The sequence below is a fragment of the Anomaloglossus baeobatrachus genome, chromosome 4 (assembly GCF_048569485.1).
Source record: "Anomaloglossus baeobatrachus isolate aAnoBae1 chromosome 4, aAnoBae1.hap1, whole genome shotgun sequence".
NCBI lineage: Eukaryota > Metazoa > Chordata > Amphibia > Anura > Aromobatidae > Anomaloglossus > Anomaloglossus baeobatrachus.
The window spans coordinates 673,480,894-673,497,221 of record NC_134356.1 but is presented as its reverse complement, the minus strand read 5'-3'; the positions used below and the strand labels follow the sequence as shown (position 1 = coordinate 673,497,221).

The window sequence follows — 16,328 nt, the reverse complement described above, 5'->3', positions numbered from 1 at the left end:
ACCACACTCACATCTAGCCACGGGGACGAGACTGTGCCAGCCGGAGAGGAGGATGCCAGGCACGATAGATGGCCGCCTCATGGCTGGAGAGTAGAGATTCAATGTCTCATGGGGCTGCACTACGTCGTATGGGGGAGACGTTTTATTACTTACTAGTGATGAGTGGGCACTACCATGCTCAGGTACTCAGTACTGGTAACTAGTGATGAGCGGGCACTACCATGCTCGGGTGCTCAGTACTGGTAACTAGTAATGAGCGGGCACTACCATGCTCAGGTACTCAGTACTGGTAACTAGTGATGAGCGGGCACTACCATGCTCAGGTACTCAGTACTGGTAACTAGTGATGAGCGGGCACTACCATGCTCAGGTGCTCAGTACTGATAACTAGTGATGAGCGGGCACTACCATGCTCGGGTGCTCAGTACTCGTAACTAGTGATGAGCGGGCACTACCATGCTCCGGTGCTCAGTACTGGTAACTAGTGATGAGCGGGCACTACCATGCTCGGGTGCTCAGTACTGGTAACTAGTGATGAGCGGGCACTACCATGCTCGGGTGCTCAGTACTGGTAACTAGTGATGAGCGGACACTACCATGCTCGGGTGCTCAGTACTAGTAACTAGTGATGAGCGGGCACTACCATGCTCGGGTGCTCAGTACTCGTAACTAGTGATGAACGGGCACTACCATGCTCAGGTGCTCAGTACTGGTAACTAGTGATGAACGGGCACTACCATGCTCAGGTGCTCAGTACTGGTAACTAGTGATGAGCGGACACTACCATGCTCGGGTGCTCAGTACTGGTAACTAGTGATGAGCAGGCACTACCATGCTCGGGTGCTCAGTACTGGTAACTAGTGATGAGCGGACACTACCATGCTCGGGTGCTCAGTACTGGTAACTAGTGATGAGCGGGCACTACCATGCTCAGGTGCTCAGTACTGGTAACTAGTGATGAACGGGCACTACCATGCTCGGGTGCTCAGTACTGGTAACTAGTGATGAGCAGGCACTACCATGCTCGGGTGCTCAGTACTGGTAACTAGTGATGAGCGGGCACTACTATGCTCGGGTGCTCAGTACTGGTAACTAGTGATGAGCGGACACTACCATGCTCAGGTGCTCAGTACTGGTAACTAGTGATGAGCGGACACTACCATGCTCGGGTGCTCAGTACTGGTAACTAGTGATGAGTGGGCACTACCATGCTCGGGTGCTCAGTACTGGTAACTAGTGATGAGCGGACACTACCATGCTCGGGTGCTCAGTACTGGTAACTAGTGATGAGCGGGCACTACCATGCTCAGGTGCTCAGTACTGGTAACTAGTGATGAGCGGGCACTACCATGCTCGGGTGCTCAGTACTGGTAACTAGTGATGAGCGGGCACTACCATGCTCGGGTGCTCAGTACTGGTAACTAGTGATGAGCGGACACTACCATGCTCGGGTGCTCAGTACTGGTAACTAGTGGTGAGCGGGCACTACCATGCTCAGGTGCTCAGTACTGGTAACTAGTGATGAGCGGGCACTACCATGCTCGGGTGTTCAGTACTGGTAACTAGTGATGAGCGGGCACTACCATGCTCGGGTGCTCAGTACTGGTAACTAGTGATAAGCGGGCACTACCATGCTCAGGTGCTCAGTACTAGTAACTAGTGATGAGCGGGCACTACCATGCTCGGGTGCTCAGTACTCGTAACTAGTGATGAACGGGCACTACCATGCTCAGGTGCTCAGTACTGGTAACTAGTGATGAGCGGGCACTACCATGCTCGGGTGCTCTGTACTGGTAACTAGTGATGAGCGGGCACTACCATGCTCAGGTGCTCAGTACTAGTAACTAGTGATGAGCGGGCACTACCATGCTCGGGTGCTCAGTACTCGTAACTAGTGATGAACGGGCACTACCATGCTCAGGTGCTCAGTACTGGTAACTAGTGATGAGCGGGCATTACCATGCTCGGGTGCTCAGTACTGGTAACTAGTGATGAGCGGGCACTACCATGCTCGGGTGCTCTGTACTGGTAACTAGTGATGAGCGGGCACTACCATGCTCCGGTGCTCAGTACTGGTAGCTAGTGATGAGCGGGCACTACCATGCTCAGGTGCTCAGTACTGGTAACTAGTGATGAGCGGGCACTACCATGCTCGGGTGCTCAGTACTGGTAACTAGTGATGAGCAGGCACTACCATGCTCGGGTGCTCAGTACTGGTAACTAGTGATGAGCGGACACTACCATGCTCAGGTGCTCAGTACTGGTAACTAGTGATGAGCGGGCACTACCATGCTCGGGTGCTCAGTACTGGTAACTAGTGATGAGCGGACACTACCATGCTCGGGTGCTCAGTACTGGTAACTAGTGATGAGCGGGCACTACCATGCTCGGGTGCTCAGTACTCGTAACTAGTGATGAACGGGCACTACCATGCTCAGGTGCTCAGTACTGGTAACTAGTGATGAGCGGGCACTACCATGCTCAGGTGCTCAGTACTGGTAACTAGTGATGAGCGGGCACTACCATGCTCAGGTGCTCAGTACAGGTAACTAGTGATGAGCGGGCACTACCATGCTCAGGTGCTCAGTACTGGTAACTAGTGATGAGCGGGCACTACCATGCTCGGGTGTTCAGTACTGGTAACTAGTGATGAGCGGGCACTACCATGCTCGGGTGCTCAGTACTGGTAACTAGTGATAAGCGGGCACTACCAAGCTCAGGTGCTCAGTACTGGTAACTAGTGATGAGCGGGCACTATCATGCTCAGGTGCTCAGTACTGGTAACTAGTGATGAGCGGGCACTACCATGCTCGGGTGTTCAGTACTGGTAACTAGTGATGAGCGGGCACTACCATGCTCGGGTGCTCAGTACTGGTAACTAGTGATAAGCGGGCACTACCATGCTCAGGTACTCAGTACTGGTAGCTAGTGATGAGCGGGCACTACCATGCTCGGGTGCTCAGTACTGGTAACTAGTGATGAGCGGGCACTACCATGCTCGGGTGCTCAGTACTGGTAGCTAGTGATGAGCGGGCACTACCATGCTCGGGTGCTCAGTACTGGTAACTAGTGATGAGCGGGCACTACCATGCTCGGGTGATCAGTACTGGTAACTAGTGATGAGCGGGCACTACCATGCTCGGGTGCTCAGTACTGGTAACTAGTGATGAGTGGGCACTACCATGCTCGGGTGCTCAGTACTAGTAACTAGTGATGAGTGAGCACTACCATGCTCAGGTGCTCAGTACTGGTAACTAGTGATGAGCGGGCACTACCATGCTCAGGTGCTCAGTACTCGTAACTAGTGATGAGCAGGCACTACCATGCTCGGGTGCTCTGTACTGGTAACTAGTGATGAGTGAGCACTACCATGCTCAGGTGCTCTGTACTGGTAACTAGTGATGAGTGAGCACTACCATGCTCAGGTGCTCAGTACTAGTAACTAGTGATGAGCGGGCACTACCATGCTCGGGTGCTCAGTACTCGTAACTAGTGATGAACGGGCACTACCATGCTCAGGTGCTCAGTACTGGTAACTAGTGATGAGCGGGCATTACCATGCTCGGGTGCTCAGTACTGGTAACTAGTGATGAGCGGGCACTACCATGCTCGGGTGCTCTGTACTGGTAACTAGTGATGAGCGGGCACTACCATGCTCCGGTGCTCAGTACTGGTAGCTAGTGATGAGCGGGCACTACCATGCTCAGGTGCTCAGTACTGGTAACTAGTGATGAGCGGGCACTACCATGCTCGGGTGCTCAGTACTGGTAACTAGTGATGAGCAGGCACTACCATGCTCGGGTGCTCAGTACTGGTAACTAGTGATGAGCGGACACTACCATGCTCAGGTGCTCAGTACTGGTAACTAGTGATGAGCGGGCACTACCATGCTCGGGTGCTCAGTACTGGTAACTAGTGATGAGCGGACACTACCATGCTCGGGTGCTCAGTACTGGTAACTAGTGATGAGCGGGCACTACCATGCTCGGGTGCTCAGTACTCGTAACTAGTGATGAACGGGCACTACCATGCTCGGGTGCTCAGTACTGGTAACTAGTGATGAGCGGGCACTACCATGCTCGGGTGCTCAGTACTCGTAACTAGTGATGAACGGGCACTACCATGCTCAGGTGCTCAGTACTGGTAACTAGTGATGAGCGGGCACTACCATGCTCAGGTGCTCAGTACTGGTAACTAGTGATGAGCGGGCACTACCATGCTCAGGTGCTCAGTACAGGTAACTAGTGATGAGCGGGCACTACCATGCTCAGGTGCTCAGTACTGGTAACTAGTGATGAGCGGGCACTACCATGCTCGGGTGTTCAGTACTGGTAACTAGTGATGAGCGGGCACTACCATGCTCGGGTGCTCAGTACTGGTAACTAGTGATAAGCGGGCACTACCAAGCTCAGGTGCTCAGTACTGGTAACTAGTGATGAGCGGGCACTATCATGCTCAGGTGCTCAGTACTGGTAACTAGTGATGAGCGGGCACTACCATGCTCGGGTGTTCAGTACTGGTAACTAGTGATGAGCGGGCACTACCATGCTCGGGTGCTCAGTACTGGTAACTAGTGATAAGCGGGCACTACCATGCTCAGGTACTCAGTACTGGTAGCTAGTGATGAGCGGGCACTACCATGCTCGGGTGCTCAGTACTGGTAACTAGTGATGAGCGGGCACTACCATGCTCGGGTGCTCAGTACTGGTAGCTAGTGATGAGCGGGCACTACCATGCTCGGGTGCTCAGTACTGGTAACTAGTGATGAGCGGGCACTACCATGCTCGGGTGATCAGTACTGGTAACTAGTGATGAGCGGGCACTACCATGCTCGGGTGCTCAGTACTGGTAACTAGTGATGAGTGGGCACTACCATGCTCGGGTGCTCAGTACTAGTAACTAGTGATGAGTGAGCACTACCATGCTCAGGTGCTCAGTACTGGTAACTAGTGATGAGCGGGCACTACCATGCTCAGGTGCTCAGTACTCGTAACTAGTGATGAGCAGGCACTACCATGCTCGGGTGCTCTGTACTGGTAACTAGTGATGAGTGAGCACTACCATGCTCAGGTGCTCAGTACTGGTAGCTAGTGATGAGTGGGCACTACCATGCTCGGGTGCTCAGTACTAGTAACTAGTGATGAGCGGGCACTACCATGCTCGGGTGCTCAGTACTGGTAACTAGTGATAAGCGGGCACTACCATGCTCAGGTGCTCAGTACTAGTAACTAGTGATGAGCGGGCACTACCATGCTCGGGTGCTCAGTACTCGTAACTAGTGATGAACGGGCACTACCATGCTCAGGTGCTCAGTACTGGTAACTAGTGATGAGCGGGCACTACCATGCTCAGGTGCTCAGTACTAGTAACTAGTGATGAGCGGGCACTACCATGCTCGGGTGCTCAGTACTCGTAACTAGTGATGAACGGGCACTACCATGCTCAGGTGCTCAGTACTGGTAACTAGTGATGAGCGAGCACTACCATGCTCGGGTGCTCAGTACTGGTAACTAGTGATGAGCGGGCACTACCATGCTCGGGTGCTCAGTACTGGTAACTAGTGATGAGCGGGCACTACCATGCTCAGGTGCTCAGTACTGGTAACTAGTGATGAGCGGGCACTACCATGCTCAGGTGCTCAGTACTGGTAACTAGTGATGAGCGGGCACTACCATGCTCGGGTGCTCAGTACTGGTAACTAGTGATGAGCGGGCACTACCATGCTCGGGTGTTCAGTACTGGTAACTAGTGATGAGCGGGCACTACCATGCTCGGGTGCTCAGTACTGGTAACTAGTGATAAGCGGGCACTACCATGCTCAGGTGCTCAGTACTGGTAACTAGTGATGAGCGGGCACTACCATGCTCAGGTGCTCAGTACTAGTAACTAGTGATGAGTGAGCACTACCATGCTCGGGTGTTCAGTACTCGTAACTAGTGATGAGCGGGCACTACCATGCTTGGGTGCTCAGTACTAGTAACTAGTGATGAGCGAGCACTACCATGCTCGGGTGCTCAGTACTAGTAACTAGTGATGAGCGGGCACTACCATGCTCAGGTGCTCAGTACTGGTAACTAGTGATGAGCGGGCACTACCATGCTCGGGTGCTCAGTACTGGTAACTAGTGATGAGCGGGCACTACCATGCTCAGTACTAGTAACTAGTGATGAGTGGGCACTACCATGCTCAGGTGCTCAGTACTAGTAACTAGTGATGAGCGGGCACTAACATGCTTGGGTGCTCAGTACTCGTAACTAGTTATGAGCGGGCACTACCATGCTCAGGTGCTCGGTACTAGTAACTAGTTATGAGCGGGCACTACCATGCTCAGGTGCTCAGTACTAGTAACTAGTGATGAGCGGGCACTAACATGCTTGGGTGCTCAGTACTCGTAACTAGTGATAAGCGGGCACTACCATGCTCGGGTGCTCGTAACTAGTGATGAGCGGGCATTACCATGCTCAGTTTTTGTGATTGATGGCAGTCACACGCGCCCCCACCCTGAGTAGCAGCGTGGCAGCTGACAGCTTCCAATCACAGCTGCCAGATTGCTGCATGCATTAGATGCGACACTCCCGAAACTTTACCCTGTTCTTCCAGATTGCCCTGGTGTGGTGGTAATCAGGATAATATCAGGGGTTAATGACAGCTGAAAGAAGTCACTAAGCCCTAGATTAGTAATGGGAGGTCTCTGAGACCCCCCATCACTAATCTGTAAGTGAAAGTAAATAAACCCAAACACCGAAAAATTCTTTATTTGAAATTAAAAAAAAAAACAAACAAAAAACAACCTTTCTCCAATTTATTAACCCTAAAAACACTCCTGCAGGTCCAACGTAATCCACTCGAGGTCCCACGACGATTCCAGCTCTGCTACATCCGAATTCTCAGCGAGGTCCATAGAACATGACTGCCCGCTGTGAGCTTCAGGCAAAGACTGAGTGAGCCGTGCGATCAGTGCTGTCCGCAGGTATCCTGACCTCAGGGTACTCAATTAAACCCAGTGACCCCACCTGAGGTTGTCACTGGCTTTACTAAGGTCCCGAGGTCAGGTTACCTGCAGTCACCGCTGATCGCACGGCTCACTCAGTCTGTGCCTGAAGCTCACAGCGGCCAGTTATGTTCTATGGGGCTCCCTGTGAATTCAGATGTAGCAGAGCTGGAATCGTCGTGGGACCTCTTGTGGATTACTTCGGTGCTTTTGGGATAATGATGTGGTGAAAAAGAATATTTTTTGCTTTATTTCAAATAAAGAATTTTTTAGGCGTTTATTTTCACTTACAGATTAGTGATGGGGGGGGGGGGGTCTCAGACGCCTCCCAATACTAATCTAGGGCTTAGTGGCCGCTGTGGGCCGTTATTAACCCCTAATTACCCTGATCGTCACCGCGCCAAGGCAATCGGGATGAGACAGGTAAAGTGTCAGGATTGTCACATCTAATGGACGCAACCGACAATCCTGGGCGGCTGCAGGCTGCTATTTTAGGCTGGGGAGGCCCCAGTAAACATGGCACTGCTCAGCCTGAGAATACCAGCCCCCAGCTGTCGGGCTTTATCATTGCTGGCTATCAAAATTCGGAGAATGGGGGAGGGGGGGGAATAGCATGCCATTTTTTAAAAAAAAAATAGCATACAGTTTCTCTTATTTTGATACACCACCAAGATAAGTGCACGGCTGGGGGCTGCAGTCTGTAGCCCTATGCTTTATCTGTACTGGGTGACAAAATATGGGGGGACCACGCACCAGTTTTATTGATTTTTCTTATTCTTTTTATTATTATTTTATTATTTTTTTTATTTCCCGAGTGCCGGATCCGGATCATTATCCCTCGGGTACGGTTGACTCCGCACGGATCCGGATCATTATCCCTCGGGTACGGTTGACTCCGCACGGATCCGGATCATTATCCCTCGGGTACGGTTGACTCTGCACGGATCCGGACTTTTACAGCCCGGGTCTGAGATCACTACTTATGAAATGTTCATCAGTGACAGAGAAACGTCGGATGAATAAAGCGGAGCACCAAACCCCGTGTGAGGTGGTTTGTCCCGGCCGGTACGACAGGCCGCACCCTCACCTCTTATACACAACCTTCAGATCCTTCCACTCCAGGAAGCTGCACATCTTGGGCTTGCGGCTGAGCACCGTCTGCATCAGGTCCCGCACCAGCTTCTTCTTCTCCCTCTCGGAGGTGGCCACGTACCACTTCTGTAAGCGCAGCTTCCCCTGCCGGCTGAACAGCAGCATGAACCGCATCTGCGGGGAGAGAAGAGTGTGACAGCTGCGCACCCTGCTGGACAGTCCGCAGTACTGCACACACCTCATTCATAGCCCCCTGCTGGACAGTCCGCAGTACTGCACACACCTCATTCATAGCCCCCTGCTGGACAGTCCGCAGTACTGCACACACCTCATTCATAGCCCCCTGCTGGATGATCCTCAGTACTGCACACACCTCATTCATAGCCCCCTGCTGGACAGTCCGCAATACTGCACACACCTCATTCATAGCCCTCTGCTGGATGATCCTCAGTACTGCACACACCTCATTCATAGCCCCCTGCTGGATGATCCTCAGTACTGCACACACCTCATTCATAGCCCCCTGCTGGATGATCCTCAGTACTGCACACACCTCATTCATAGCCCCCTGCTGGATGATCCTCAGTACTACACACACCTCATTCATAGCCCTCTGCTGGATGATCCTCAGTACTGCACACACCTCATTCATAGCCCCCTGCTGGATGATCCTCAGTACTGCACACACCTCATTCATAGCCCCCTGCTGGATGATCCTCAGTACTGCACACACCTCATTCATAGCCCTCTGCTGGATGATCCTCAGTACTGCACACACCTCATTCATAGCCCCCTGCTGGATGATCCTCAGTACTGCACACACCTCATTCATAGCCCCCTGCTGGATGATCCTCAGTACTGCACACACCTCATTCATAGCCCTCTGCTGGATGATCCTCAGTACTGCACACACCTCATTCATAGCCCCCTGCTGGATGATCCTCAGTACTACACACACCTCATTCATAGCCCCCTGCTGGATGATCCTCAGTACTGCACACACCTCATTCATAGCCCCCTGCTGGATGATCCTCAGTACTGCACACACCTCATTCATAGCCCTCTGCTGGATGATCCTCAGTACTGCACACACCTCATTCATAGCCCTCTGCTGGGTGATCCTCAGTACTGCACACACCTCATTCATAGCCCCCTGCTGGATGACCCTCAGTACTGCACACACCTCATTCATAGCCCTCTGCTGGATGACCCTCAGTACTGCACACACCTCATTCATAGCCCCCTGCTGGATGACCCTCAGTACTGCACACACCTCATTCATAGCCCCCTGCTGGATGATCCTCAGTACTGCACACACCTCATTCATAGCCCTCTGCTGGATGATCCTCAGTACTGCACACACCTCATTCATAGTCCTCTGCTGGATGATCCTCAGTACTGCACACACCTCATTCATAGCCCTCTGCTGGATGATCCACAGTACTGCACACACCTCATTCATAGCCCTCTGCTGGATGATCCTCAGTACTGCACACACCTCATTCATAGCCCTCTGCTGGATGATCCTCAGTACTGCACACACCTCATTCATAGTCCTCTGCTGGATGATCCTCAGTACTGCACACACCTCATTCATAGCCCCCTGCTGGATGATCCTCAGTACTGCACACACCTCATTCATAGCCCTCTGCTGGATGATCCTCAGTACTGCACACGCCTCATTCATAGCCCTCTGCTGGATGATCCTCAGTACTGCACACACCTCATTCATAGCCCTCTGCTGGATGATCCTCAGTACTACACACACCTCATTCATAGCCCTCTGCTGGATGATCCTCAGTACTACACACACCTCATTCATAGCCCTCTGCTGGATGACTCTCAGTACTGCACACACCTCATTCATAGCCCCCTGCTGGATGATCCACAGTACTGCACACACCTCATTCATAGCCCTCTGCTGGATGATCCTCAGAACTGCACACACCTCATTCATAGCCCTCTGCTGGATGATCCTCAGTACTGCACACACCTCATTCATAGCCCCCTGCTGGATGATCCTCAGTACTGCACACACCTCATTCATTGCCCTCTGCTGGATGATGCACAGTACTGCACACACCTCATTCATACCCCTCTGCTGGATGATCCTCAGTACTACACACACCTCATTCATAGCCCCCTGCTGGATGATCTTCAGTACTGCACACACCTCATTCATAGCCCTCTGCTGGATGATCCTCAGTACTGCACACACCTCATTCATAGCCCCCTGCTGGATGATCCTCAGTACTGCACACACCTCATTCATAGCCCTCTGCTGGATGATCCTCAGTACTACACACACCTCATTCATAGCCCCCTGCTGGATGACTCTCAGTACTACACACACCTCATTCATAGCCCCCTGCTGGATGATCCACAGTACTGCACACACCTCATTCATAGCCCTCTGCTGGATGATCCTCAGTACTGCACACACCTCATTCATAGCCCCCTGCTGGATGATCCTCAGTACTGCACACACCTCATTCATAGCCCTCTGCTGGATGATCCTCAGTACTGCACACACCTCATTCATAGCCCCCTGCTGGATGATCCTCAGTACTGCACACACCTCATTCATAGCCCCCTGCTGGATGATCCTCAGTACTGCACACACCTCATTCATAGCCCCCTGCTGGATGATCCTCAGTACTGCACACACCTCATTCATAGCCCTCTGCTGGATGATCCTCAGTACTGCACACACCTCATTCATAGCCCCCTGCTGGATGATCCTCAGTACTGCACACATCTCATTCATAGCCCCCTGCTGGATAATCCTCAGTACTGCACACACCTCATTCATAGCCCCCTGCTGGATGATCCACAGTACTGCACACACCTCATTCATAGCCCTCTGCTGGATGATCCTCAGTACTGCACACACCTCATTCATAGTCCTCTGCTGGATGATCCTCAGTACTGCACACACCTCATTCATAGCCCCCTGCTGGATGATCCTCAGTACTGCACACACCTCATTCATTGCCCTCTGCTGGATGATGCACAGTACTGCACACACCTCATTCATAGCCCTCTGCTGGATGATCCTCAGTACTACACACACCTCATTCATAGCCCCCTGCTGGATGATCCTCAGTACTGCACACACCTCATTCATAGCCCTCTGCTGGATGATCCTCAGTACTGCACACACCTCATTCATAGCCCTCTGCTGGATGATCCTCAGTACTACACACACCTCATTCATAGCCCCCTGCTGGATGATCCTCAGTACTGCACACACCTCATTCATAGCCCTCTGCTGGATGATCCTCAGTACTGCACACACCTCATTCATAGCCCCCTGCTGGATGATCCTCAGTACTGCACACACCTCATTCATAGCCCTCTGCTGGATGATCCTCAGTACTACACACACCTCATTCATAGCCCCCTGCTGGATGATCCTCAGTACTGCACACACCTCATTCATAGCCCTATGCTGGATGATCCTCAGTACTGCACACACCTCATTCATAGCCCTCTGCTGGATGATCCTCAGTACTGCACACACCTCATTCATAGCCCCCTGCTGGATGATCCTCAGTACTGCACACACCTCATTCATAGCCCTCTGCTGGATGATCCTCAGTACTGCACACACCTCATTCATAGCCCTCTGCTGGATGATCCTCAGTACTGCACACACCTCATTCATAGCCCTCTGCTGGATGATCCTCAGTACTGCACACACCTCATTCATAGCCCCCTGCTGGATGATCCTCAGTACTGCACACATCTCATTCATAGCCCCCTGCTGGATAATCCTCAGTACTGCACACACCTCATTCATAGCCCCCTGCTGGATGATCCACAGTACTGCACACACCTCATTCATAGCCCTCTGCTGGATGATCCTCAGTACTGCACACACCTCATTCATAGTCCTCTGCTGGATGATCCTCAGTACTGCACACACCTCATTCATAGTCCTCTGCTGGATGATCCTCAGTACTGCACACACCTCATTCATATCCCCCTGCTGGATGATCCACAGTACTGCACACACCTCATTCATATCCCCCTGCTGGATGATCCACAGTACTGCACACACCTCATTCATAGCCCCCTGCTGGATGATCCTCAGTACTGCACACACCTCATTCATTGCCCTCTGCTGGATGATGCACAGTACTGCACACACCTCATTCATACCCCTCTGCTGGATGATCCTCAGTACTACACACACCTCATTCATAGCCCCCTGCTGGATGATCCTCAGTACTGCACACACCTCATTCATAGCCCTCTGCTGGATGATCCTCAGTACTGCACACACCTCATTCATAGCCCTCTGCTGGATGATCCTCAGTACTACACACACCTCATTCATTGCCCTCTGCTGGATGATGCACAGTACTGCACACACCTCATTCATACCCCTCTGCTGGATGATCCTCAGTACTACACACACCTCATTCATAGCCCCCTGCTGGATGATCCTCAGTACTACACACACCTCATTCATTGCCCTCTGCTGGATGATGCACAGTACTGCACACACCTCATTCATACCCCTCTGCTGGATGATCCTCAGTACTACACACACCTCATTCATAGCCCTCTGCTGGATGATCCTCAGTACTGCACACACCTCATTCATAGCCCCCTGCTGGATGATCCTCAGTACTGCACACACCTCATTCATAGCCCTCTGCTGGATGATCCTCAGTACTGCACACACCTCATTCATAGCCCCCTGCTGGATGATCCTCAGTACTGCACACACCTCATTCATAGCCCTCTGCTGGATGATCCTCAGTACTGCACACACCTCATTCATAGCCCCCTGCTGGATGATCCTCAGTACTACACACACCTCATTCATAGCCCTCTGCTGGATGATCCTCAGTACTACACACACCTCATTCATTGCCCTCTGCTGGATGATGCACAGTACTGCACACACCTCATTCATACCCCTCTGCTGGATGATCCTCAGTACTACACACACCTCATTCATAGCCCTCTGCTGGATGATCCTCAGTACTGCACACACCTCATTCATAGCCCCCTGCTGGATGATCCTCAGTACTGCACACACCTCATTCATAGCCCTCTGCTGGATGATCCTCAGTACTGCACACACCTCATTCATAGCCCCCTGCTGGATGATCCTCAGTACTGCACACACCTCATTCATAGCCCTCTGCTGGATGATCCTCAGTACTACACACACCTCATTCATAGCCCCCTGCTGGATGATCCTCAGTACTGCACACACCTCATTCATAGCCCTCTGCTGGATGATCCTCAGTACTGCACACACCTCATTCATAGCCCTCTGCTGGATGATCCTCAGTACTGCACACACCTCATTCATAGCCCCCTGCTGGATGATCCTCAGTACTGCACACACCTCATTCATAGCCCCCTGCTGGATGATCCTCAGTACTGCACACACCTCATTCATAGCCCTCTGCTGGATGATCCTCAGTACTACACACACCTCATTCATAGCCCCCTGCTGGATGACTCTCAGTACTGCACACACCTCATTCATAGCCCTCTGCTGGATGATCCTCAGTACTGCACACACCTCATTCATAGCCCTCTGCTGGATGATCCTCAGTACTGCACACACCTCATTCATAGCCCTCTGCTGGATGATCCTCAGTACTGCACACACCTCATTCATAGCCCTCTGCTGGATGATCCTCAGTACTGCACACACCTCATTCATAGCCCTCTGCTGGATGATCCTCAGTACTGCACACACCTCATTCATAGCCCTCTGCTGGATGATTCTCAGTACTGCACACACCTCATTCATAGCCCCCTGCTGGATGATCCTCAGTACTGCACACACCTCATTCATAGCCCCCTGCTGGATGATCCTCAGTACTGCACACACCTCATTCATAGCCCTCTGCTGGATGATCCTCAGTACTGCACACACCTCATTCATAGCCCTCTGCTGGATGACCCTCAGTACTGCACACACCTCATTCATAGCCCTCTGCTGGATGATCCTCAGTACTGCACACACCTCATTCATATCCCTCTGCTGGATGATTCTCAGTACTGCACACACCTCATTCATAGCCCCCTGCTGGATGATCCTCAGTACTGCACACACCTCATTCATAGCCCTCTGCTGGATGATTCTCAGTACTGCACACACCTCATTCATAGCCCCCTGCTGGATGACCCTCAGTACTGCACACACCTCATTCATAGCCCTCTGCTGGATTATCCTCAGTACTGCACACACCTCATTCATAGCCCTCGGCTGGATGATCCTCAGTACTGCACACACCTCATTCATAGCCCCCTGCTGGATGATCCTCAGTACTGCACACACCTCATTCATAGCCCCCTGCTGGATGATCCTCAGTACTGCACACACCTCATTCATAGCCCCCTGCTGGATAATCCTCAGTACTGCACACACCTCATTCATAGCCCTCTGCTGGATTATCCTCAGTACTGCACACACCTCATTCATAGCCCTCTGCTGGATGATTCTCAGTACTGCACACACCTCATTCATAGCCCTCTGCTGGATGATCCTCAGTACTGCACACACCTCATTCATAGCCCCCTGCTGGATGATCCTCAGTACTGCACACAACTCATTCATAGCCCCCTGCTGGATGATCCTCAGTACTGCACACACCTCATTCATAGCCCCCTGCTGGATAATCCTCAGTACTGCACACACCTCATTCATAGCCCTCTGCTGGATGATCCTCAGTACTGCACACACCTCATTCATAGCCCCCTGCTGGATGATCCTCAGTACTGCACACACCTCATTCATAGCCCCCTGCTGGATGATCCTCAGTACTGCACACACCTCATTCATAGCCCCCTGCTGGATGATCCTCAGTACTGCACACACCTCATTCATAGCCCCCTGCTGGATGATCCTCAGTACTGCACACACCTCATTCATAGCCCTCTGCTGGATGATCCTCAGTACTGCACACACCTCATTCATACCCCTCTGCTGGATGATGCACAGTACTGCACACACCTCATTCATATCCCCCTGCTGGATGATCCTCAGTACTGCACACACCTCATTCATAGCCCCCTGCTGGATGATCCTCAGTACTACACACACCTCATTCATAGCCCCCTGCTGGATGATCCTCAGTACTGCACACACCTCATTCATAGCCCCCTGCTGGATGATCCTCAGTACTACACACACCTCATTCATAGCCCTCTGCTGGATGATCCTCAGTACTGCACACACCTCATTCATAGCCCTCTGCTGGATGATCCTCAGTACTGCACACACCTCATTCATACCCCTCTGCTGGATGATGCACAGTACTGCACACACCTCATTCATATCCCCCTGCTGGATGATGCACAGTACTGCACACACCTCATTCATAGCCCTCTGCTGGATGATCCTCAGTACTGCACACACCTCATTCATACCCCTCTGCTGGATGATGCACAGTACTGCACACACCTCATTCATACCCCTCTGCTGGATGATGCACAGTACTGCACACACCTCATTCATACCCCTCTGCTGGATGATGCACAGTACTGCACACACCTCATTCATATCCCCCTGCTGGATGATCCTCAGTACTGCACACACCTCATTCATAGCCCCCTGCTGGATGATCCTCAGTACTACACACACCTCATTCATAGCCCCCTGCTGGATGATCCTCAGTACTGCACACACCTCATTCATAGCCCTCTGCTGGATGATCCTCAGTACTGCACACACCTCATTCATAGCCCCCTGCTGGATGATCCTCAGTACTGTACACACCTCATTCATAGCCCTCTGCTGGATGATCCTCAGTACTGCACACACCTCATTCATAGTCCCCTGCTGGATGATCCTCAGTACTGCACACACCTCATTCATAGTCCCCTGCTGGATGATCCTCAGTACTGCACACACCTCATTCATATCCCTCTGCTGGATGATCCTCAGTACTGCACACACCTCATTCATACCCCTCTGCTGGATGATGCACAGTACTGCACACACCTCATTCATATCCCCCTGCTGGATGATCCTCAGTACTGCACACACCTCATTCATAGCCCCCTGCTGGATGATCCTCAGTACTGCACACACCTCATTCATAGCCCTCTGCTGGATGATCCTCAGTACTGCACACACCTCATTCATAGCCCTCTGCTGGATGATCCTCAGTACTGCACACACCTCATTCATAGCCCTCTGCTGGATGATGCACAGTACTGCACACACCTCATTCATAGCCCTCTGCTGGATGATCCTCAGTACTGCACA

The 16,328-nt window shown here is 52.0% G+C and overlaps 1 protein-coding gene across 1 annotated transcript in view; it reads right to left on the bottom strand.

Annotated features, from left to right (window-relative positions):
- Nucleotides 1–16,328, bottom strand: part of AP1S1 (adaptor related protein complex 1 subunit sigma 1) — a 63,580-nt gene that overhangs the window by 20,281 nt on the left and 26,971 nt on the right. The window contains exon 2 of the mRNA XM_075343175.1: nucleotides 8,079–8,257. Coding sequence (XP_075199290.1) covers nucleotides 8,079–8,257 — 179 coding nt within the window. The remainder of the gene's footprint in view (nucleotides 1–8,078; nucleotides 8,258–16,328) is intronic.